Source organism: Falco naumanni, chromosome 1 (genome assembly GCF_017639655.2).
Source record: "Falco naumanni isolate bFalNau1 chromosome 1, bFalNau1.pat, whole genome shotgun sequence".
NCBI classification, from domain to species: Eukaryota; Metazoa; Chordata; class Aves; order Falconiformes; family Falconidae; genus Falco; species Falco naumanni.
In genome coordinates, this window is record NC_054054.1 from 120,891,099 (window position 1) to 120,917,466 (window position 26,368).

General features: G+C 37.6%; 1 protein-coding gene across 3 annotated transcripts in view; it reads right to left on the reverse strand.

The window, feature by feature from the left end:
• The window catches only part of CA10 (carbonic anhydrase 10), a 209,825-nt gene that overhangs the window by 37,332 nt on the left and 146,125 nt on the right, over nt 1–26,368 (reverse strand). For all 3 annotated transcript variants that reach the window (XM_040581857.1, XM_040581856.1, XM_040581858.1), the window contains one exon: nt 11,411–11,596. In XM_040581857.1, coding sequence (XP_040437791.1) covers nt 11,411–11,596 — 186 coding nt within the window. The remainder of the gene's footprint in view (nt 1–11,410; nt 11,597–26,368) is intronic.

A 26,368-nucleotide genomic window follows, 5' to 3' on the forward strand; every position in this document is an offset into this window, starting at 1 on the left:
TATTTTCTTCTCAGTCTCTATTGAAAATATCAATTACCTAGATGGTTAAAATACTTTAAATTGGAGGTATTTTGTTTTGACTTCTGGGAGGCAGTGTGTGCCTGTGTCCTTTTAATTAAGGAAAGGTCTACAGTGATGGTGGAAGGTCAAGTCAGTATGCTAAATGAAAACTGTAACTCTGCAACCCCACAGTGTTCCATGAAAATGTAATAAAAAGGCAGCTAGAATTGACATGATTTAGTTGGCTTTTTACTAAGATGCTAAAATGTCTCATAAGCAACTATTAGACATAAGGTAAGGGACAAAGACCAACCAAAGGAGTAGCTGAGGCTACAGAAATAAACTGAAGGTTAGACAGCTAACGGTAAGGGCTCACAGCTGTCACCGTGTATTAGAAAAGGTAATTATTATCAAGGAGGAGGGAGACTTCTGAGCTGGAGCTCTTCCTGGGCTAATTCAGTCCTAGGAGGATGTGGTCCCTCCCACCGTTCAGGTCCCAGGTCCCAGCCACCAGGGCATCCATGTAGGACATGAAAGAGCTTTTACGCTGTCTTGGCTGCCTCCTTTGCCTGATTTGGACACGGGTACAAGCCAGGCACTCCTGCCTCTTGCGAGAGAGATTTACCAACAAGTATAGACTGTTCAAAATCAGGGTCACATTTGCTGTCTGAAGCTCTTCCGTTTGTACATGGATGATAGCTTCCAAAGTGAATCCTCACTCTCTGGGCTACAAGGGCCATGCTTGCTCTCAGAACCAGTTGGCTTTGACTCCATTTAGGCTTTAAACAGATTGCTGCAGTCAAGACACACGTCACTGTGTGAATGCTCAGCACCAAACATGAAAGTGCCTGAGGAACTTCACTGTGTTTGCTGGTAACTGATCAGTATTTTGAAAGTGTAGCATCTCACCTGTTATTAACTCTGGATTCTCCCGTTTATGATTGATTGCCAGCACTCATCCTCCAGTGCACAGGCAGCATCACTGAAGAGAGACTGGGCTAAAAGGGCATTATGGTTTTTTGCACTCTGATGTCTGTGCATCAGATATTGATCAGATATTGATAAATACCAAATCATACAATTTTACCTCAGACTAAAGTCCATTGCCTTCATGAGAGTTTTTTTCCAGGATGATGTTTGCAGTAATTATTCACTGTTTTTTTATTGTTTTGGTAAATTGCACAGATAATAAAAATTCACATATGCTTGCTTTTTCTTTTCTTTTGTGGTTGTCCATAATGGCTGAAAAAGCTTTTATATAAGAAGTTAGTCTGAGTCCTCCTTTCTCTGTAATGTTACATTAAATACATTTTTGGGAAAAGTTAAAATTCTCAAGAAGTGTAACGGAAAAATCACTACCAAGTGAAAAAAAAATAAAATTCAAAGTGACCATAGTTTTTCATCTGCAGAGGTAAATTACTCTTTAATTAAGGAAGAATCATCCCGTAGCAAGTAAAGGCAACCCAAGCAAATGATAATAATTTGGAATGAGGCAGAGCGAATACTTCCAAAGTGACACTGGAGGTTTAGAGTGCTGAATGTTTTAATGTCCCAGTGGTTTAAAAGAGCAAATCCTACAGCTGCTACTCTAAGCAGAAAAACTCCACCTTATTGCTTTATGATGCTGGATTTTAAAATTGAGGCACCAAAGGGATTTAGATTATAGTCAGTGACAGACTGTGCTCTCAGTACATTGACACTCTTTTCCACTTCTCCCTCCCCCCAAAAAAGAGAACAGTTGTTAACTGAAAAATAAACACGTGCAAAAATATATTTATTATTAAAGGGATATGTTTCACTCAGTATCAAAGAAATTCAGTATTTATTATCTCATGCAGTAGATATTTTGCCGTGTCACATGCTGCATTAATATAAGGTTGCGATTTGTTTGGACAGGTCCTACAATTCTGCTAATGGATGGATAGTTTATAAGATTGAGCAAAGTAGTTTCCAAAGAAGGAAAGTTTTCTGATAAGGAACACTCACGTATATAGATAATGAAAAGGAAGAGGGGAAAAAAAACCCAGTATTTTTGAATATTTGCCTTGAAATATTTGCCTGTACAGTTTCTTAAATTTCAGTATATAGCAGACAGTATCTATGGAGCTTGTGTCACAAAATCTCCAGGAGGTAATACATAGAAGCAAAAAACCCTGGGCCCCAGAAATGGAACTCCTTGTATCAAGCATCCAGAATTTCCTATACAGAATCCAGGAAGAATAATGTGCTTTGGTAAAACATTGAGAAATCTAGGGAATCTGGATGCTTTCAGACTTAGGTGATAGATAAGCAAATATTTGCAGAAACATTTTTGAATCTTGCTATAACTGACTTGAGAGTAGAAGTCCTATTGCACATCAGTGGAAATAATGAAGAAAACGTCAGTGCCATGTAGCAGCTGGTACCTAACTTCAACAGCCTTTCACTCATTGCTTTAAGAATGACTCCCTTAAACCTTATATATAAAATTTTCAAATACTTAAATTTTTAACAATGCTTTCTAGAAACCAATTAAGAATCTACAGAAATCAGGTGATTTCTGTATAGTTCGTTGTCTGAAATGTTAATGTATTTAATTATTCCAGAAAGACTTAATGTGATTTGTTTCAGACAATTTTACCATGTCAAAATAATCAAAATGATGACATACTAAAATATTTCTGTAAAGGTCCTTCATTTATCTGATGTGACAGTGAACTGTAATTTTTCACCTGCAATGACTACAAAAATAGCTCAGTAATCTGATAAAATGACAAACTGCAAGCCTAAAACAAAGATCAAAATCCTGCTTGGGTACCTGAAATCTAGTCTCAAGTTTTGTAAGTGGTTAAACACTTGTTCTAAAGCATCATTCAAACTCCAGATGGTATCTAATGAATGTTTAGGATTATAAAATTAGATGACTGTTCCTTTCAATTATATGTTATTGTTAGTCTTTCTGCTAAAAGTAAATACGTAATTTTCCCCCCATATCTTTTTCTTAGTTTGTATTCTACGAAGAGCCATAGCTGTATCCAGGTCCAATCCTGACTCCCTGTTGGTGCAATAACTAAACCTCTGTTGTTTATACACCAAGGGAAACATCCTATTACTGTTTGCTTCAAATAAAACCATTAAACTTGTGCAGTTTTATCTCTGCTATCATAAAATGCACACTTAGATCTACAGTGTGAAGTGTAAATTCTTCCCCTTGCAAAAAAACAAGTAAAAAACCTCATTTGTATTTCCACTGGTAATCAGGTTTTAGAAAGGTGAAAAAATAACATGAATGGTATTTATGATACGAGAAGCTGATTATACGTGAAGTAAAATTCTTTATTGCTGATACAAAGTTTGGACATTATATAACTCGATTTGTGTAATTAACGTTTTTTCCTAGGGGGAGGATAAAACAGGCTATTTCTAGAATGTAATTTTCCTTTAAAAATGGCAGTATGACTACAACAACACTAAATGTAAGACTATGACTGCAAGAGTACACTGGCACTGCCTAGCAATGCAGCTATTCATATAAAAATGAATTTTACTTGCTGTGTATTTTTTCTATTTATATATTTATGATCAGTGATTTATAGCTGCTACACCTTCACTTGATTCTATAACTTCTCCTGGCTATTGAATTTTGGGTTTTGTTGTTTAACAAGCATGTATTGCCCATGACTTCAAGATGACTGTCTAGCAAAAAAACACAGGAAGGAACATAACTTAAACGTCAACTATTCCACTTCAAAAGTGTTAAAGATGAAACTTCTCTTGAAGGTTACTAAGGATTAAGATGCATTTTTAGCACATAGCTAATGTAGGAAGTTTACTGCATTTTGATGTAAAATACATCACTAAAATTTCTGTTCCATATTCCTGGAAAGCCATCTTTCACGTGGTTTCCAGTTGAGTAGTTCAAAAGGAGAGACTTCCTTGCTACAAAACACTGACTGCATTTTAAATATTGCCCATTTGCTGCTTTCAAAATACCTGGATGCCAACACGTTATTCTGACTGGTACTTTAAAATTGTTATTACTGCTGTTGTAGCCAGGGATGTTTAGACGGTTCCATTCCTGCCTGGCTTTCCACCCATTTTCAGCTTTTGCTTTCAAGGAATCACTCGTTGTCATCTCCTGATGTAATTCATATAAGTGTATATAATGCTGAAAATCTCACACCAAAAACCCCCTACAAAAATCTAATGGAACATGAAAGCAAGTAAATGGAATTTGGCACAGCAATTAGTTTGCATTTTATCTTCAGACCTTGTCCCTTATCCATCGACAAAGTAACAGTTAAATATGTATAGCTCAGATGCTTTGAATTGTTTAAGAAATGTAAGTACAGAAGGGTCAGAACAAAATAACATGAGACACCTGGCAATTAAAACGTAGCATTCAGGTTTTCAGTATTAGATTTTGAAAAATTATTTGCAGTAGCTCATGAAACCTGCAGAATTTTTCATATTTTGTAGCTTGTTCCTTTATATAGTCCTGTGTAGCAGCTGGGGGATAAATTTATTTCTTCAGTTGCTATGTGCCCCAAACTTTTCTGTCCTTATTCCCATTGAAACTATTCAGGTTCAGGTGGAAAGCTGATGCTGAGCTGGCTTGCAGAAGTGCAGGAACATAACTGCATTGCAAGGTACTTGCACTCCACAGAGCTGAGAGGCATCATGCGCCTCTTCCTCTGAGAGCAGAGAGCAGCCACAGATGATGTACCGGTACATGTGTCAAAGGCTTGTTTAAATGTTGCACTTTGACGGGGAGCATGAGGGATGTTCAGGTTGTCTGCTTTGCCCGGGAGACTCAGAGCATTTTGATCTCCCCCTCTAGCTTCTGCCCGCTCTCAGCTACAGTCCTGGAAGGGAGGCCACAGTCCGGCAGTTTAACAGGCTGCATAATCTAAATTATATGTTTGCATAGACTATGGTTAATTATTGTGTATTACTTCATGCAGTGGTTCTGGAACAATATGATCCATACCTGACAGAAAAATATACCATAAATTCAAGCGTTACCTTTTATTTTCCCACTCCATTTATAGTGTCTTATTGTTACCTCTGTTTTATTGCTGGTTTCAGGTACAGTAAGTGTTGTACTAGCCTTAGCACCTTAATGTCTCTTTAGTCAATAAAACTTTTGCTTAGAATCTGCACTTATAATTTCATTTTTCTTTGGGAAGTATTTTGGGAATATTTAAAAATGTTTTTGATAAGCTTCACTTTAAAAAATAGCATGGGTTTCCAAGCATACCTCCCTGCAAGCTTTGCTGTCTAGATTACCTCTGCAGTGTTCTTCCTCGGATCATACTTTTTCTTTTTTTCCTATGGACCATGCTTTTAAATCCAAAGGGCTCTGCTGACCGGAGGGACACCCATTTCATATCCACAAAGTTTTACAGGGGAGACAGACCAGACAGCCTGCTACTAAAACACATCTCTGCTGAAGAGCCTAATTCTTTATAAAGTCACTAGAGAGTGGAAAGGAATTTCCATTGGATGATTCAGAGCTCTTAAATTAGCAGAGGACAGTCAGGTGTGAGTATCCCTCAATCTGCGCTAATATATTGTTCAATCCTATTTTGTATTATATTAACAAGCAATAAAACCCCATTTAACTGTAAATATAAAATTGATTTTGGTTTAGAAAAACACAATAAGTGTGTGATGATGAGTAAGTGTCTTTTGGACTTTAACTCTGCTTTTTGTGGATATGAATATTTTACAAAATTTCGGGTGACGCCACTTGTAATCTTTAGGATGGACAGAGGCGCATTCTTGTAACTAATGCACATGTTCATTTCCCACTGATTTTGAATTACTCATGTGAACAGTCTCCTTATCCTGTAGTGATGACAATACCACCACCTCTTCCTGATTTATATTCTGTTCCTATAGCAATTTAATTCATTATCCCATTGACTTTCTCCTCTGAAGCTGAACATTAATCTGAAGGTTATAGAGATTTTACTAAACCACTCTTCCATTAGACATGTGTTCTCTCATCTGGTACTTTCCTCAGAGGCTTATTTTTCAACATTAATAAGCACCGGAGTACAGTAAACTTATCTTCTGGCTGAAATACTTAAAAATGACCTGCATCATTTCCAATAAAGTCTCCAAAATGTAATACAGATGGCCTGTGGCAACTGACAGATCTGAATTTCAAACTTCCTTCTGCAAGCCGTTGGCAGGAGTGCCAGTGTTCTGAGGCATAGTAGGGGCTGCTTACAGCTAGGTCTGCTTTGGTGTTGCAACCACCTGTAAGGACGCGGTTATGAAGGAGCACGAGTGTCCTGTCCTCCCTGCTCAGTGGCATCACTAGCTGATTTAATGCTCCCTTCCTAAGGAAGGACTATGTGCTAGCAAAATTTGATGTGAGGCTTCCTATAGAGAACAAACCAGAAATCAGACCTGGGAGAGGAATCTAAATATTGGGTAAGTGTAGGGAACCGTGTGGAGAAAACAGGAGGGTTTGTGCAGAACTGACCCATAGGTTAGAAAGGTAGGCAGAGCCTCGAGCCAAATGCCACGTGGGAGGCGCAACTGAACGGTCACCTTCTAGGGGATGAAATTCCGTGGAAGACAGGGGCCTTATCAAATAAAAGGAGATGTAAATGGCTTGTAACAAGCAATGCGATATAGAGTTGGCCTGTACTTGCTGTTTGTTGTGACATGTTAATTGGCCACGACTTGTTCTGCTTTGCCAACGTCACTGAAGTCATAGCACATATACTGTACTACAATACTTTACTCCAATAAAGGGTTTTTTTGTTTGGGGTGGTTTTTGGGTTTTTTTTTTGTTGTTTGTTTGTTTGCTTTGGGATTTTTGGTTGTTTGGTTTTTGAGTTGTTGTGGTTTTGGTTTGTTTGGTGGGTTTTTTTTTTTTTTTGTTTTTTTTTTTTAATATAGAGAATACCAACATTAGGGTTTTTGGGGAGGCTGTCTGGAACCACACAGGTAAGTCAAAGGTGCACAGAAGGTCCCAGTGACAGAGCTGCATTTCTGATTTAACAATTCAGACTAATTCTGCAGCAGGCTGGATTAAATTATTCCAGCTGGCTGGATGCTTTTCATAGGCTGTCTATCCGACAGTCCTGCTTCTAAAAATATCAGAAGTTGGATTTGCAACACTGATCCCTGTGATAAGTAATCCTTTACTATCACCAGAAGTTACCCACTCACATTGAATATGACTGCAGTTAAGAGAAATTGCAGTAGTAGGAGAAGGCTGGTGTTTCAGAATTTCCATCTTCCCCCTTTGATTCCCATTTTCTTGAATTCTATTTGGTTTTCTTAGTGGCTTTTAGCAGCAGCAAAAATAAATGTCAGTTCCAAGCTGTGTGTATAGCTTGCAATATGTATTCATTTATCTAGATACTCTTCTGCCTTTTATTTTACTTCTTATGTAGTGGATGAAGTAATTGTGTGTTTATAATCTCTGTCAGTGGGTTTTCAAAGGGTGACTTGATGGGCAGAGAAGAAGAAATGTGGGGTTTTTATGTGTTGTGGGCTATGGTCTGTTGTTTGAAAGTCTCCAGTTGCTGAGTTTGTGAAAAGTGCATAACCCCAAATAATTAAGCTCCTTGACTTTCTGCCTTTACATTGATAAGGCTACTATAGTGCACAGCCATAAAGTTGTTGGAGGTCTTGGCAGCACATTTTTCATTATTCTGCTTGGGGGAAAAAAAAAAAAAAGGTATGGGTTTTTATGACTTTGTCACATGGTAAAGTTAACAGGTCCACCATGGACTTTTTGGAAGTTGTTACCTTTTTATTTTAATAAGGTAGACAGAGATAGAACAGCAGCACTCTGGTAAATTCTGCTGTAGTTTGTACTGCTGCTGTCTGAAAGGAAGATCGTCTTTCTTATTAAATTATATGGACTCTGAAGCATTAAAACCTGTTTTGCATAGTGACATTAGGCAGCGGACACGATTGGTGTCTTAGTTGGGGACTTTGCTTGAGCCAAGATTTTCTTTCAATCATTATAATACAGTAGGATGCTTGTGCAAAGAGCAGGGAATTAAACACACTTAAGTATGTATCGGAGGGACAAGTAAATGCTTGATGTATTTATTTAAGTATTCCAATGCCTGCCTTTCTTGCTATGTTAGCAGTGCCAAACATATTGATGATAATCTGATACACAGTTTTAAAGCCCTTACACTCAAACTACTTAAGCATGAGTTCAGTTATTCTGCCTACTAAAGTGATAATTAGGGGCTGAAAGGTAACCAGATTATTGTAGAGATCTCTCTTGACAGCCTTTAACACCTAGTTAAATGTTAAAGCCTGGAAATTACAAGCCTCTTAGTATCATTCAGACCACAGTATATTTTGAAATAATTTGCTGTTTCTAGATTGGTTTTCATGCCATGGTGCCACTCCCATGCTGTCTAGCCTGCTCTGCGTGCCTGCCCACTTGCATAACATCTTCACTAGGCAAAAATAAGTCGCTAAGAACAAACTGCTTGCTTAGTAAGGCTGTTAGGTGGGATTTCCAGATGTGTAAAGAACATTGCAGCTGATTCAAGATACATTGGGGCTGTTTAAAAGCTTCTGCCTTGTCCGCACTTGGATTTAATTTAGATTTGTTTCAGCCAATCTGATATTTTCCCAGTGCTGTGAGGGAGAGGCATTGCTCCTCCCCCTGACTCCTCCCCAGGTTCTCCTTCTCCCTCTGCAATGTGCTGACTTGAACATGCCTTGGAGACCTCAGTGAAAATGAAGGGTCAGATCTGGGTGGGAGTGGAGGGAAGAAGGAGCAGGAATTATCCGATTGTGACCTACTGGAGTAGTTTGCACTTCTTGGGTGACTTCATCCTTGGGTATTGTTTCCATAGGAAAAAAGAAGTTTCAAAGTAAAACCTGTAGTGGGTTTGTCCGACACAAACAAGAACAGCAGTAACAAGGCAGCGTCATGGGAGTTAGTGTGCAATTAGCAGTCAAACAGTGTAATCCTGCAATGATTTTTCTCTGGTTGCCTACACCGGCTAAAGCCTAAGCCAGCAAATATTCATTGCTATTCTTACCTGCACTAGCTAAATTAAACTAATGCACTTATACAGTTATTTTTCTTTATCCCATCTCCTCTGACAGCATTAGCCAAAGCAGAAGTGAACACTAATTAGCAGCAACAGTCTTGAAAGCATACGTTACATTATAAAGACATGCACTCTATCATAAAGTCAGCTAGCTTGTTTACAGTTTTCTTACTATAGTTGCTGGGAGCTGTAGACATTACATTTTCCAGAGCTGAGAGCTTATCGAGAATCACTTACTTATACAGACAGCACTTGTACAGGTGGATATATATTCCAAGAACACCGTCAGCTGCCATCCTTCACTGAAAACGTGCAGCCATGCTATTCAGCGCGATTGATTTGAATCTGTGCTTGTAATTTGGAAACAGTATGTGTTCTGTAAATAAGACTTAACTGTGCAGATGCAGGTTCAGATTAGTAATTAATACTTGATCTTATTGGAACTTACCTGTCCAAAACAACTATCTGAAACTTTGAAAAACACATTCTCAAAGGCCAGAATTCATCCCACCACCTGAAAAGGAAGGGTCTAGTCTAAGGTATTTGGCCTGTTGTTTGTCTCTGCTCTGTCATCAAGGGAGATGTATCTCCACAGAGTGATTTGTCCTGTCCTACAAGATGCATCTCTGGCCCTCAGGAATGATCATCCTCTGAAGATGCTAATCTCTTTCTATTCACTGTAGGAGGCATTCAGATAACTAGATGAATCCTGCATATGTGCATGACTGACTGACAGCAGTTTCCACTTAGCTAGGTTTGCTGCTTTTATTGAGGAAAAACTGAAGGTCTCCATTAGCAAATACCAGACATTACCAGTACTTCAATACCACTTTCAAAACCAGGGAGCCTAGTTAGTTAGTATTGCAGAACAATGCTCTATGTTTTTACCTTTTGTTGCAGTCTATGACTGATGAATTTATAGCTTAACACCTCTTAAAAATGATGCTGATACATCATATCAAGTGCAATGGTATGCTTCAACCAGATTTTTGCTTTGTTCTTCAGTCAACTTGCTTTTTGTTTGAATATTGCTCTTCTGTAATTTGGAATAGCAAAGCAAGGGCCTTATTTACTACAGCATTCTTAACTTTCAGCTTGTAAAGGAGTAATACATCATATGTTCACTTATCACAGAATTTAACGAAGGCAACCAGCAGTCAAATGTGTAAGACATGAATAATTTCATAAAAAAGCTGGCATTATTATACATCTATGTATCTTATAAAACAAAGCAAATTATTACCATCAATTATAATACCATCATTTGACAACTCTGCAATTAATTTCCTACTCTTAAATAACTGCTGTTGCACAGTGCCAAAGAAAATGCCATGCATTAACTGACTCATCACCAGAGTCTGTGATAGATAGTACAGATGGTAATTTGATTATTCATCTTCAAGAAAATAAATGCTTTATTATGAAAACCTATTCATTTAGGTCTTCTGAAAGAATGATGACAGGGATACCTAGAGTGTCTTTAAAAATAATCCCTACAGGAATATACAGTTATTCTGAAGCATTATTTCATTTGTTAAGGTTTGTGGAGTAGAGTTGCGTGCTAGATAGTTCACAGACATGTCACAAAGCTGAAGAAAGCCTACAAAACCCATGCATCTTTTCTACATAAAAATGTTCCTACATATGAAAAATGGAAAGGCTCTGCTTTGTCTACTAGAAAGTCTGAAAAATTTACTATACATCTTGAAAAACTACTCCATATACAAGACTAAAATATTTATGCAGCAAGAGTAATGGGCCATCCTGCAATAGCTAGCAGGATCACGAAATTATGGTCTTTCCTGGGACTATTACAGACATGTATTTAAAATACAAAGCGAGTACCAATTCTGCCATGGTTCACTTGTGGATTTAACTTTATTTCTTGAGGAGACCAACAGACTTCTGTAGAACCATCTCTAAAATTAAGTATCACCTTATTTTCACATGAATCAAAGGCAGAATGATACTCAATGTAAAGTGTTACACACCAGTAAGTAGCAAAAGTAGCACTTTTACAAGAATTTGAAGCACTTTCAGTATTACTTTGTGGTTAATCTTGTATTTGCATTTACTAGAGATATAAAAGACCTATCAAAAGATACTCCATTACTTTGTAAGTAGCGCATATGAGAATATAGGCTTGCATATGCATACAATAAATACAACAGTTTCATTTTTAGATATGTCACACAATTTTCAGTGCATAGGGGGAAAAAAAGAAAAGCAAGTCCTCGATTTTCAGAATCAATAAAGGGAAACAATTTTTATGAGTGCAAATTAGTTTGTAATTTGTAATAATAAAAAAGTACTCAGGCAGGAACGGAAAGCGAGTAATTCATACTGGTTCATTTGTAACTCCAAGTATGTTGACATACCTCCCCAGAGAAAGCCTGTCCATTGAGTAGGTGCTCTGATCCCTGGCTGTCTTCACTTCCAAAATGTAACCGGATTTCCTCTAGGCGGTGACTATACGTCATCGGTCCTCCAGAGATGTTGACCAAATGCTCTTTGTCTAATCGTAGAGATACATGTCTCCCTGTATTATACATTGTCCCACTGACCTAAACAAAATGGGAGGGGGGAAAAAAGCATTTTTTTCAAAATAATCTGTAAATCCTGGAAAGTAGTTATTCATACTTCAAGATTTTGCTCTTTACACATCTTCATTTAAATGTAGCAAGACATCTTATTGTTGTGAGATGATATACACAACCTGAGGTTATGCTTCAACTTCTGCTTTGAATCTTTTACACTATATTCAAATATTTTGCTATAATCCATATGTACATATTTTAGCCAGGGGCACATGGTTAATACAGTGAATAGTAATATTACACTTCTAAGCAGGCTTTTAAATATTTTTTTATGCAAGGTCTGAATAATGGCTTCATTACACAATTTCTGTACTGAAAATGGGAACATTTCAGCTGACATAAATTATTTAAATACACTTGAACAAATTTGAAATTTAAGTCTTTTTTCCTTCTTTTAATATTTACAACAAAGTTATCCAAAACTAAAGGTGCTGCAAAAAGCAGAGATATAATTATTCATAAATAGGGAGCCCTACTCCTACTGGAGCCGCAGGTAAAGAAATTCATTGTTGTCCTCTGGAAGTCTCTTTGTTTTCTTATGAATATTTTATGTTTACAACTGCCGGATATTTTAGCCATAGTAGTACAGAATTAATTACAATTCGATCATGTATATCTCTCTAGTTCCTACTACACCTCACATAGCTATAATGCTCTTAAAGTTTCATCTTTATTTTTAAAAAGACTGGATGTTGTGCTTCATTTGCAAACTGATTTACAGCTGCTGTAAGGAAAAAGAAAATAATTGTGGAAATTTTTCATATGGAATAAAATTCTGTCATGATTTCCACTGTCACAGGAAAAGTTCCAGTAGCAAGAGATTCCCTAATTTATGCCATTAGAAAGTGAAATATGCCAGTTTGAATTAAAGCAGAACTGTGATTTATTTAAAAACATTCTGCACGGATACAAATGGTACACTTGAATAACATTCATTTCCTTTAAGAAGAGGAAGTGTAGCAATAATATGCTTTGTTGCACTTCAATTTAAAATTAAAGACATGACTATTATGTATTATATCCTATACTACATCAGTGCTATAGTAATTAACATTGCTGCAGTGTCATTTTATCTGTAATACTAATTACTGAGTTTAAATGACCTGTTTTCTTGCACAGTACGTTGTAAAAAGTTACACTGAACAGACTGTGCAATAGAACTAAATGGATGAGATTAAACAGCCTTTGATTGTTGCTTTTTAAAAAAACTTTGATACAGATGTTCCATTTTTTGTGTTTATTCCAATTCAAAATAAGCAGTAATAAATTTCTTATGAAAAGTAATAAACACAAATAATCTTATTCATTGCAAATAAAACACAATGATCTTATTTATAAATGCTGCTTAGTTTTTCTGCTTGACTTTGCATGCATCATAATTAAATACCAAGTTCAGTTTAATAGGTGGAAGGTCAGTTTATTGAATTTGGTTTCAGTACACTGCATGTGAATGACATAAAATTGCTAATCATAAGTAACAAATGTAGATTAAAAACAAATAAGGGAAAATGGTTTAATGCCTCTTACTCACATTTGGAAACTCATGCTTCACTGAACACAGTTAAATTTAGCAACTATGCAAAATATTCAGAATCCATTTTCTGACTTAAATTGGTACAAATCTCAAATTAGGTTACCATTATTTTCTCTCTCAAGGTAAAAGTGACCCAAATAACCCCTAATATGAATCAAATAACTCTCCGCAGAGCAGAGAGGGGAAATTATAAGAGGCAAATTTATGAACAGGAGTAACATTTGTCTTTCTCATTTCTCCCCTCATAAAAATGCAGTGCTTGTAATGAGGCTGCATCGACTGTTCTAAAACAGAATTTCCCCACATAACTGCAGACGAAGAATACAAGTAGTGCAAGGAAGGATCTGACATGCCTCATTTCTGACCTGCAGGGAGGGAGGAACACTTCAAGGGAGACTCTAAAAATCTCCTCCATGGACACACAGACTTGTGAACACGTAGGACAAAATCCAAGAATTTCCATATAAAAAATGCAAGACCTTGCCCTTTCATCTGCCTTCTTAGGTTTAAATGAAGCACTACTATTCTTGTTGTCAGTGTGTGCCCAGGGGAAGAGTAGCTGCATATACTAGTCCAGATGCAGGACCAAACTGCACCCTCAGAACATGCCCAAGCCCATTTCTTTTCTCGAGTGTCAACAGACACCACCGTTACTGGCAGCTTTTAATGGGCACTTCTTTCATGGGCATTTGCTTACTACAAGAAGAACAGAAGTGTCTTATATTTGCCAGCTACTCAGATTGTATCTGAATGAAAAATCAAAATATTTAGGAACATTTTTAAAAAATATATTTCTGGAGACTTTCTGACTTGTATGGTAGGCTGTGCTTAATTGTGGGAAGTACCACCACAATGCTATGTAAAATTGTTTATTGCAGTTCAGGATACTGTCTGTTTTATATACAACCCCCAAATTTTATCACCTTTAAAAGCATACATTTCAAATATAACCATTTACAGTTGTTAAGACATAGTCACATAAGCACAATCCCTTTCTCTTTGTGAGCTCAAAGTGCACAAATGCATTATATTCAGTAGGAAAGTATCATGCAAAAAACAATGCAAAAAAAAAGAAGTTTGTCTTCCATTGTTTTCAGCAGAAAACAACACATTGTCTTTTCACTATGCAGTTTCAACTGCTACTGGAGAAAAAGAAGGTTCCAATCTTATTCACTATGTGAACCTACCGATAAAAGAAAGATTTTCCATATTTTATGGTACTGAGCCTTTAAAGTAATGGTCCACCCTCATTTTAGAAGATCAAACTGAGTCAGTTTTGTTGAAAGCAGTTGCATGTGGTCTTGTAAAAGGCTTCAGGCACAGAAGTGAACAAGGAGGTATTTTCTGTATTTTGTACGTTCTCCTACAGCAGTATGAAGACTGGGGTACCTTCTGGGAAAGACATTGACTCTGCCTGGTACTGTCAGCAATATCTACTACTCCAGAAAGCATTGCATTTATTTTTTATAGCATTCTGTGGACTGGATAAAATGTTATAAGGTAGTTTAAAAGGATAATATAAAAGATCTGTTAATATCTATATAACTATTTTCCTAATATGACAGACTAATCTTTGGTGCTAAGTCCTTCATAGTGATGGCCTTTGTGTTGCTTCTTGCTCTGCTATCTAGTAACCCTTTGGTTCTGTAAGTTATATGAAGATGTAAACACAGCAAACAAACTTGGGGAAAAAAGAGCACTAGATCCTATTTTTCAGAAGGATCAATATTCACATTTATCTTATGCACTAGAAATGAGACTGCAGTAAAAAAAAAAATATATTAAAATGTCAGTAAGACCCTGTCTGAGAAAACAGCGAAGACCAACATTGTCAAAGTTAATGATCATATCACACTCTCAGTTGATCCCGTTTCCCTCATACACTAAGAAACATTTCCAAACAGGTTATTTTACCTGTGGCAAAATCCCCACGTAGAACAGAGCATGTTGATGGGCTTCAACTTTGGTAGACTTTAATTAAATTATTAACATATTCCTGATGTAGTTATTTTCTATTTAATCTCACTACTTCTAATTCTTGCTTCACAGAGCTTTGTGCACATAATTCCCCAGCAGCATTATTCTCTCTTTATCTTGATGCAAGACAGCCACACAGGCGCACGCTGCTAATATATTCTATACTACGTTTCTAAGTAAGATCTGAATACTCATGTGGTATCCGTGTATAACTTGCTGGCCCTGTGATCACAAAAAAGCCCCAATTCTGTGCTTTGAAAGGTGGAACACAAGCAATGTCAATACAAATGCATCCCTAATAAACACAAACTCTTTGATGCATGTTTATCTTGAAACTCTGCAGACTTTTATGACCATTAGGAAAAAGAATCCCAACACATTTTTTTGCCTAATGATGTTCTTTAACCCTGCAGCTGTGGAAGTATTTTTGTTGTGTCCTAGTTAACTGTACGTATTGTTCCCTTCATCTTTTCTTCCACAACTAGTCCTGAACTAAATATTTTTCAGAACTTCCTTTGTGGCCTACATCTTCACATTACAGTGTGTGTTAAAATAGCCTTCAAAACCCTAAGCAGGAGAAGTGACGGAAAAAGAAGCCTGTTTCAGGGCGAAGCCATGCTAGAAATGTACGCAGGGGATGCAAAAGGAAAGGAGAGGGAGCTGAGGTGGCTTCTTTGCCTTTCAATCCCACGCTTACGTTAGCAGTTCACTTGCATCTTTCTTCAAAGGGTAGCACAGGCCCTCTGCTTTCTGAGGGCCTTCACAACGTAATGAAATAGTGCATTGTGGATTTATTCAGGTAAGAGTGGTCTGAAGATTAGTTCCAAGATCATTTTTAAATTTGTATCGGTCCCTACCAGTAGAGCAGCACTGAATGTAAGGAAGCAAGAAAATCAATTGTGTATGGCTGCCTGCTGTAGTGTCCTTGGATCTTATCTGCAATATTAGATGTTCCTTTCTTTAGGATGAAAATAGATACAGTCGGAAGAAGGCCTAGTACTGTGTAGGGAAGCAAATCACCAAGGGCTGAAAAGTGTTTTGAAGGTGTCGTAGTGCCCCAGTTTTATGTCCTGCAATAACCAAGTTTCGATTATCTGCCACCTGGCTTCCGTATTTCCCTCCTGGAGCCCGATGTTCCAGCAGAGCAGGAAAGCAGCTCTGCTGGCTCAGCGAGCGGTGGGCTTTCCTCCCCCGTTAGCAGCGCCTGAACTGCTCATGCCACATACTTTGTCATTACCTTTGCTTTCTGCCATTCAGTATCAATGCAGCAGCAGGCAGTGGCTGGCCTAGGGAGCACAGCACGGATCCTGTAATGCGCCGCAGGGCTTCTGCTCAGCTCTTCTCCCTAGCAGCTTCATGGAAGCACCTAGTGCTCCGTGGAAACACCAAAACATGGACACTAATACTAAACTGTTCTGAGCATCTTCCATCTGTGGGTCTCAAGAGTTTTTTTTTAAATGCTAAAATAAGTCTGCAATTGTTTTTTGTCTCACTAGGGTAAGTCAACATTAATACCAGGTGGTTTTGTTTTCTTCTTGACACTTGGGACAGGTTTGTCCTACGCAAAATTCTACTCTGTAGCTCTGGTCACCTGAACCTGAGTTCCTAAGTGCAGTGATAAACTCAATCATGTTTTTCTGAGTCCCTCAAGCAAGTTCCTTTCATTTAATGTTCTTTTTGTAGTTGTTCATAGAATCTTGACCAGACCATATTATGTGATACGAAGTACCGTCCTCATTGATTTAAACGGATTGTACTGTAGTAAGTACCTTCTACCTCTCATGTGCAAAGCAACGACTTCACAGTTTGAACACAGAGTTTACACAGACCTCAGGGCAAGTCTGTGATTTGAAATCTGACTTTAGGGACAGTGACAAAGCATTGCACCAAACTAGAATTTCAAATGTAACCTACTAAGGCACGCTGCTTTGCTTTCTACAGCAGAATTACATTCCCTTAATTCAAAGCAGTGGCTATAGAAAAACATTTATTTTCTTAATATTGTGTTTATGGCATCCCGTTAGTTTTACAAGTACTTTTATGCTGCTGGCTTGATTTTCTGGCTGCTGTTAGAGTGGACCCAAGCTGGAACATAAAAGGATTTTAGTTTTCTTCTTAGTTACTTAACAGTTATTTAAAAAGGGTATTCTTGTTCCTTAAAGTCTTCTCTTAAAGAGGAGAGTGATATAATCAAATAGAATACAATTGTTCTATAGATTTTCCAAACTTTTGAGAGCTCTGTCCTTGTCCTGAAGTTTTCTGTGTGTGTATATACACAGACGCATGCACAGACCTAAGAATTTTTTAAATTGTTTTTAAACAACTGCTATCTGCAGATCATTCAGTTTTATTTAAGTGCTTTTGATGAATATTTGTACATTTGCATAGTTAGTGTTCATAATAATTTTTGCTTGCCTTTACCTTTATGCTTAATCATTTTATGCAACAGTATGTAAAGAAATTATGGGAATGCTGCTAGTACAACATAATTTTCAAAATCATGCTTCCAATAAATGGCATGCTTCTTAACCTTGTAAGTTATGGTCTTTTATAGATTTGCCCATAAGCGTCTCGGGGCCTTAGGCACAGACACACATTCAAAATATTTCATGTTTTATTTTTGAAGGCAATGTTAAGGCAGATTCCAGCTGTGCTTCCTGCAAGCTTTCCTTGCTGCCAGCAGAGAGCACTGCTGACCCATCCCAGGCAGCTTCCACCCTTATTCCATGGGGACTTCCACAGCCAGGAAGAAAATTAAAACTAATCTTTTTTGTGTGACACGACTGTAATCCGTGGCTTTAGTTTCAGAAGTGGTGGTGTCAGCTGTAGGACTCTCAGAATTGTGGGCTCTGTTGCAATAAGCAGGTTTCTTGTCTACGACAGAGGGCTGGCAGGATGCAGGCTCAGCAGGTTGCTTGGAGGCCATCGGATAAGCAAAATATCCTGAGTGCCTTTTCTGGCAAGAATCCAATAGATCGTATGTTATGTTTATTAAAAAAAAAATGGAAGGGAGGGAAATAAAGATAAGGAAATACCAGAGTTTTGATACAGTGCCACTCACTGGGAGGGAACTGCAATATAATTGCTGAGCTTTTGAAGAACAACAGGCATCATCATCAATATTTGATTAAAAAAGGCCTGCGTGAAAAATGTAAAATATAAGAGAGAAGTGTAAAGACTAAAATAATCTTTTCATCTTCTTAGTTGAAAAGTTTGAAAAAGGATATGATGTTAATGAGTCCAATTAACCCATTTACCTGCCTAATGTAATGTGTTATGTATCAGCATATGGCACGACACACTTTTTTTGCTTTTTAGAGCACCATTTTCAGTAAGCATCTTTCCCATTCACTGCTGCGCAGTTTTGCCTGTTTACTTCCTTTAAGTGACTGATCTGTAAAAAACTTGGAGCAAACCTCATAAATTAAATATTCAGGCTTACCGGCTAATGAGCACAATATGTCAATTTTCAGTGATCAAAATAATGTGCTTCAATAATGTATACACCATTCTGTAACAAAAATATAATTTTAATAGAGGACCCGCAGGGTCATGGTTAGTCTGAGATAATTATATGCCACAGGATGTGAACGAATGAAAATGCTCCTAGGACATCGGTAATAGCCCACAGAGTCTATATACCACATGCTGCCTTTTAAGGGATAATAAAGTGCTTTATTGTATTTCCACTACTCTGTTAATGCAGTGATTTTTGCTTGTTAGTAACTATGAAGCCTAAAGCAGATGCAGCCAAATTTATGGTGTTGACAGTGTTAATAATTGCTGGGCACGTTGACGCTAGCTTTACAGTAAATTCATGCTCAACCACAGGTAAATCATACAAAGTAGGTGAACTTCATCCCGGAGCTTTCATTGGATTTTTTAAATTAAAATCAAATTATTGAAATAGACAAGCAGAAAAATTGGCTTCTGTGACTGGATAAGGGATCGGCTTGCACCAATGCTGGCTGAAGGCTGGAGGGACCACAAGGATTTGAAGAGGGGGATATGTCTTGCTGCCGAGAGCTTCCTGCATGGAGGGATCAATTACGTGCTGTTTGGGTTGGAAAAAAGAAATACTGAAGAACTGAAGAAGGGAAAGCAGCCTGGACCTCAATGTTCACCGCTTCTGTTATGTAGTAGTATCTTGAAACCTACAGGCTGAATATTTGCAGGCAAACTGAAGTATGGAAAAGGAATGTGTGAAAAGAAGTTACGTGGCAATGTGACCTCAAGGGACTTCCCATACAGCAAGAACCATGCAGCACGCAGTTACCCAGCAGATAAGGCAACAATAATCACAGCCACCTTCAGCCCAGTTAAATGGTGAAGGGATTATGAGACATTCTAAGTTATTTGTGATTGTATGTAGAATGGGGCAGAGACTCCACACTGAGATCACTGTCAGCTTTTGGGTTTTTTTTAAAATAAATAGTATTAAGGCTTAAACAGCAGACATGGATGTGTCTGCACTGTGGTAGATTCTGGGGTGACTTTGGTTTGTTAGCGGAGAACTCAAGTTCATTGTGAGGAGCCTGTGTCGTGTTAGTGTTTAAAAAGGATGTTTCAGGGTGTTCTACACGAGACTTACACCGTCCAGTTGCAGAACTAGACTCAGCAATTCGCAATCCTGTGTGTCTACAGCCACCTTTTACCACTGATGGCAAGTCTCGCACTGTGCTGTGACACAGTTGGAAGCAATGTATGAAGGAGGGAAAACTTACATTTGCGTGCTCCTTTTAGTTTATTAACCTTAGTTTAGAATTAGGCTAAGTCAATAAGTAATTGAGAGAATAACTGAGGCTTGGAGAACTCATTACCCTAATTTAGTCTAGCAATCTGTACCAAGATTTTAGTTTGAAGAATCTGCACTAAAAACTGTGTTAGGGATAATTTTTGTCTCTGATAAAGGCATGTCAAAGGAGCTGCCTTTTTAAAATCTAAAGGCTTACATAAATTTTCAAAAGGTTGTAAATGGTACAGAAGCCTACAAACTTGTGAGAAATCCAGATAAATGAAAAATTACTCTTTCAATTTTTTATGTGGGTTTAAAATGTAAAATTGAATATATTAAAATCCTGAGGGTCTAATTGAGTCATTTTTTAGTGAGTGATACTGAGATGCACTGACCTTTGGCAGCTGCCTGGATTTCAGAGCTCTTCTTTCAGAGAGCTCTTTGGTTGAAATGCCAGAGTTTTTTACAATGGAATCCAGATCAGATGGAATTTATAGGACGTATATTGAAATCAGCATGTTTCACTTTCCTTATGTTTTTCCATATAGCAAGAGAGACTTTAGGCATTAGTTGCTCAATATCTCATATGATCAGTTGCATACTAATAGATGTATTCAAACTTTCTAATATCTTTATTTTGCTTGTACATTTTCTGCAATATTTTTGTTCCCAATGCACCTTTTAAAAGAAACTTCCCTGCTGAACAGATGAGATATAGTATCTTTCTGGGATACTGGGAAGTATCTTTCAAGCTAAGTACTCAAATAACTGTGGTGTTGTGTAGATTATTAATATACTCACAACTTTATTTACCTCCATCTGTATATCTTTAAATGTATATACATGTATCTATATATGTGCATACATATATACATACACAGAAATAAAATCTTTTCTTTTTTACTAACGTCTGTGAATAGAAATTGGAAGGAAAATGTCCTCACACACAAGCCTAAATTAAAAGGTCAGCAAAACCTTCTTGCTGTTGTGCATCCAGAACATCAGGTTGCTGTCTGAAGGACAGAGAAGCATACAGCTTTCTGAGCAGGGTTAAGGACGCCTGTTCAAAGTTCATCTGTTTTGCACAGCAATAAAAACACACCGTTATTAAGGTTAACGATACAATTTTACAGGAGCCAGAAAACCCCATTTGTTGTAGATCTTTATTTCTCTAGTTCTTTTGCTTCCAGGAAGTTCTAAATTTCTACACCTATTAAGTTTTCATAAACCCTCTAAAATAATGAACTGCTGCTTTTTGAAATCCTCTGGCCACTCTAGCCATGGAGTTCCAAGAAGGAGCAACGTACTGAACACTGCTCGAGGGAAACTGTAGTGTCTGCGTTGTGGTGTAGCTGGAGAAGCATGGTAATAGTAAGTCAGTGGAAATGCGGAGAATCTATAAAGCTCAGCTTTTTAGCCATGAAAGGGACAAAAGTTTTATCAGCTTTTTTAGCAGAACTGTAACAAGTTTTTGAAAGTAGTATATTTCATAATATCAAGCTGCTTCCCAAATCACCGCCAAGGAAAAAAATGCATCGCTATTGCAAAATAATTTCCTGAGCCCTGTATCTCTGGAGGTAAACTAGTATTTAGATAACTTGAAATTTGACCTCAATAAAATTCATTATGTGTCAAGGCAAATCCTTTGTGGCATGCAAAAATCATGAGCTATTCTGCCTAGTAGCATATTTCACTGGTGCTTTTTTGAGAAGCAGAAGAGAGCTGTTGTGTCCTGGTCTGCTTTTTCTAGTTCTTTAAAGAAGGTGAATAAATTAGCCTTTCCAGTTACAAATATGACTGCTCCTGTTTAACAGGGGATTGTTTTACTTTTTTCGTTTTATCTGCCTCAAAAGGATTTGTATACCTTTTTATGTTGAGAAAACAGTGGAACTGCAGTAGAGGTAGAAATAAAAGAAAAACAAACAAACAAGCCCTATCCTGAACTTATCTTTGCTTTTCCTGACATTTCACTCTCTTCCAAAACTCTTTTTTTTCCCCTGATAATACACTTTAAAAATCCAAAAACCCACTTTTTTTTTTTTTAAAATAAAAGCTCTCTAAAAGCATCAGTTTTAGCTTAACTAGAGGAATCTTCTCAGTGTCCCAATATGCCTCTAATTCAAATGTGCCTGAGAGCCAATGTGCATGTTGAATGGAAGACTGGGAAACTTGGGCTACAGCATGAACTTGAGCTCCAGGCTAAATGACAGCATGAAGACAGACCTTGCCCCTCCTGATGTTTCCAGACTTGCTGTTAAGTGCGCACATCATCAGTCCAGTGCATGTGCACACTGAACCCTCTCAACCAGAAAGCTTCCTAAAACTTCACTTATGAGCGCTATTCTGCTAAAACTTGGTAAAGAGATGTTGTGTGTATTCTGTTGGGGTTTTTTGTTGGTTGGTTGTTTTTTTCCCCCACTCCACACTACCTGCTGTGTTTATAGATTGCATGGCTATGTGGGAAGAGCTGTTTCTTTTTTTGGTATTCTAATCTGTACAGCTCCATGTATACTGGAGTTGTGTAAATGAGAATTTTTACAAGTAATCAAAATGACACAAAGCTCTGAATACCAAGAAGCACTATTTTCCTCTTGCATCATTCCCAAGCATGTTTATTCCGTACAGAGTGAAAAGACACTTTTCCACTAGCTCAAATCAGGAAGAAATGGTGAGAAACTATTCTGAAAAAGGCTATTAGAAAAACTGATTTTCTATCATGCCAATTTACCACCAGTTCCCTTCTGTTTTGCTTGGTCACCGTGCTTACCAAAATATGGATGTATCTGGCTTTGCAGAAAAGTCCATAAGGAAAAGAGAAAGATGTTAAGGGATAAAGTTAGCTCAGGATCAGCATATGACGAAGTGCTTTTCCAATAGGGATACAATTTAGACTTGATAGGATCTTAGCTTTCCGGACATAAAAGACAAGTTCATTTTTAATAAGTGTTTTATCATATATATTCTAAAGAGTTTCAAGGATGTTTAAATTGTTGAAACAATAATGTTGACAAGTCCACCTTTATTATCCTCCCAGGAAGAATCTTTAAAAATAGTAGTTGATATTCAGTTATGGATCAGCACTCCCATTTATTAGTAATTGCTTTCCCTCCTATTTTTTATACCCTTTTCCTTCTCCGTGGCATGCCAGCTGGAGCCTGAATGCTCCCAAATGCCTGTGATGTTGTACCTTTCCCAACTCTAGGTGTTTGCACACGCACTCGAGTGTTCACATTCCCATTTGTGATGAATTATAGCTGGGAAGTTGAAAGGTACTGAGCATTTTATTTACAGTGTAAAGACAGCCTTGCGCTCTTTATCCTGGATGAAGATGAGTTTTAGCGTTCATTCTCACACTCAGATTTGCTGCTCTTGCCTGCAGTAGAGGAAAATACTTTAAATGTGCTTATGTTCTTACTAACTAGATAGAACTTAGGCAGAGGTTGAACAGGAGCTTTCAAAAATTAACTCTTGCAGATCAGAATGTATTTCCTACATGACGTTCATCAAAATTTCAGCACGCTTGGTATTTTTAACAATTTTAAATGCACAGATTCTGAAAAATGGTTCTGCCCCTGAGCTACTGAAATCTGTGAGAAGTACCAGCTTTTAATATGTTATTTGTGGCTGACACAGTCTAAAGTAAAGATAGGAAATGCTTTCAGGCCTTCACTTACCGAAAAATACCCACTCCCTGATGTAATTGAAAGATCTGTAAGTCTATTGTGGCTTATGCCTTATTATTTTCCTACCAACTACTTCTGAAGTCTCGATGATGCCTAATAAACAAGTCCTTTAATCATCTTTAAAATGACAAATCTGTTGATAAATTGAATTTTCTCCAACAAGATATTGCTATATTGATTTTAGTACTCCATTTTTAATAAGCAGAGACCGTTCAGAATTGCTTGCTATGACAGTCTTGAAAGTAGGGCATCAACTGACTTGGCAAATAGCTGAATTTATAAGGGAAGTTTTTGCTAGAACTTTAATCCGTTATCCTTCTATTGTTGACATTCATTTGCAATAAGGACACTGGGCCAAATCTGCTGCATATAAAAACCAGACAGGCATGACTTCCTAAAATTTTCTGTGGTAGATTTCCTCTTTTCAGAGGTGATTTCAGTCACCAAACTGAATTATGCATACAGCCTTAATGACAACTTCCATCACTAAGTACGGGCATGTCGCTGAGTGAAGGGCTGGAGCTGTTTAACAGGAGCTTTGGTGAGCACCAGCAGTGAATGTGCAGGAGTTTCTAGAGGCAAGCTAGGACAGCAAGGCTGCAGAGAGGCAATGCTTTCTTTCGTAAGCTGGAGTTGACCCACCAGGGTAAGGGAAGAAGGATGCTATTTTTCTTAATTGCAGCGTTTCCAACAACTGGTTTCTTCACGTATAGCAGAATAACTTAAGTGCCTTCACCATTTAACAGGCAGAGATGTTCTTACCTCTGGTCTAAATCATTTTGCTAAGGAGATACGGTACACACAATGCTTCCAGATAACATTGCGGCTAATTACATTACTCAGAGAGGAAAGGTGACGGAAACCCAGTGGCTAGGGTATGTAGCATTTTAAAAGATGCCTGTAACTGCAAAAGTCTACCTACTGAAAAAGGCTTATGTACCTGAATGACTACTTAGATTCCCCTTTGGTTAAATGGGCAGAAGGTTTATATGATGATAGCATATCTGGTACTAAAGCACGCAAATACAATGGAAACAACACACAATTTGTGCACACATTAGACTAACAAAATACATGTAGGGGCAAATATCCTAAAATATTTCCATCTGAAACTGAAAAACTATTTTTGATATTCCAAATTCCACCTCAGCAGTGACTGTAGCTTGTGTATTGAAACTGTGTTTTTGTATATATGAAAATCCATTCTGGGACTAAAAGCGTGTACATAATTATCCAAATACGTAGATGCCTATTTGTATGTCTTATTAGTGATGTGCTGCAATGCCAGCTCTTTATACAAAAGCATTCCTTTTTTTTTCACTTTTCCTACCAACTTATGCTTTCCTAGCACAAAAAAAGACTTGCAACATAAATTTAGAGAATAAAGCATAACAGAACCACCCAGGGATTACTGAACAAAATGTGATATATACAAACTGACAATTGACAAAGTAGTAATAGATATTGAGTAAAAACCTGAATAAAAATACTATGGCCAAATCACCTTTAAGGGTTTTTAGGTTTCCAGTTTAAATACTGTGGCTTGTTGTCTTTTTCATTTATATACTAAAAAAAAATAATATTAATACTCCTAAATCCCTGTCTTTCATTCCTTGTATGTCTTGTCACACAAAAGCAAACCAAAATCACACCAACAGCTGCCAAGATAAAAATTCTACACTCTAGGCTGGTGTTCCTCAAACTCTGGGCCCTGATGCCATCCCACTGAAATGAGGAGGCACAAAGTGACAAATGCCAGTAATTTAATTCCCCCTAGACGTGAGACTGCCAATGACCTTCACTAGCTGGCAGCAGCTGAGCCCCTTTGAGGCAGTGGAGTCCATTGTAGTGACCTGCAGACACACGAAGACTGATGAACCAGAAGTGGTCTACACATGCTTAAAGTCTGAGAAATACTGATCTAGGTCAACTTTTTCCACATCTAGGCACCTTAGCAGACATGACCTCGTTCTCAGAAGTGCTGAATAAACAGAATTCTGTAAGTCATTACATTTCAACGAAGAGGGTTGCTTTTAATAATCCTAGTTAACTCCTAAATACATCCCTTAGGCTATTAGGAAAATGTTAATCCTAATGTTTTCATGTGCAATTGTGTAAACTGATTTTTTTCCCTTCATCTTTCAGTGATTTGATTAGTTTGGTCTTTTTTTTACTGTCCTCTATATATGGGCAGTCAGCACAGCTATAGCTGTAAGTCTGCTTTTCCTATAGTACCTGCTTCTGTGTACCTCTGCAGTTAAATACAAGTGGGAAGGTTCCTAGGGGCTTCTGCTCTTCTGAGTAAAACCATTGTCTGCTCTGCATCTCTATTCCTCCTGATGTTTGCAGAACAACTTCTGAACGCTTTCTGCAATTTGCTGTCTGAAAGATACCTAAATCCTGAAAAAAGCATGTAGCACAAGAATGTGTGTGTTCTTCCCAACTGAAAATGCTCAGTAAATGTTCAGCTTGTCATTTCCACAGTGCAGTGCTTCATCCAAGCTAGTGAACGTATTTTTCTCCTGATCAAGGCTGTGGGACAGTTTATAAATTCTTATCTAAATGTGCATCTGGTAGTGCTGTAAGAGCATATGACACAGGAACAATTCAAAACACATCGTCAGCACTGACCTACCTTCACTTCTGAGTCTGAAAGGATGAACATACCATTCTGCATCTCTACTGTTGTTACAGCCTGATTATTATCCTATAGGAATCAGCAGAAGCAAAATCAGGTGATAGTTGTCCAGATAGTTGTAAATTTTACTAACTCCTTATTAAAAAACCTCCCTATCTCTGTGGAAAATTCC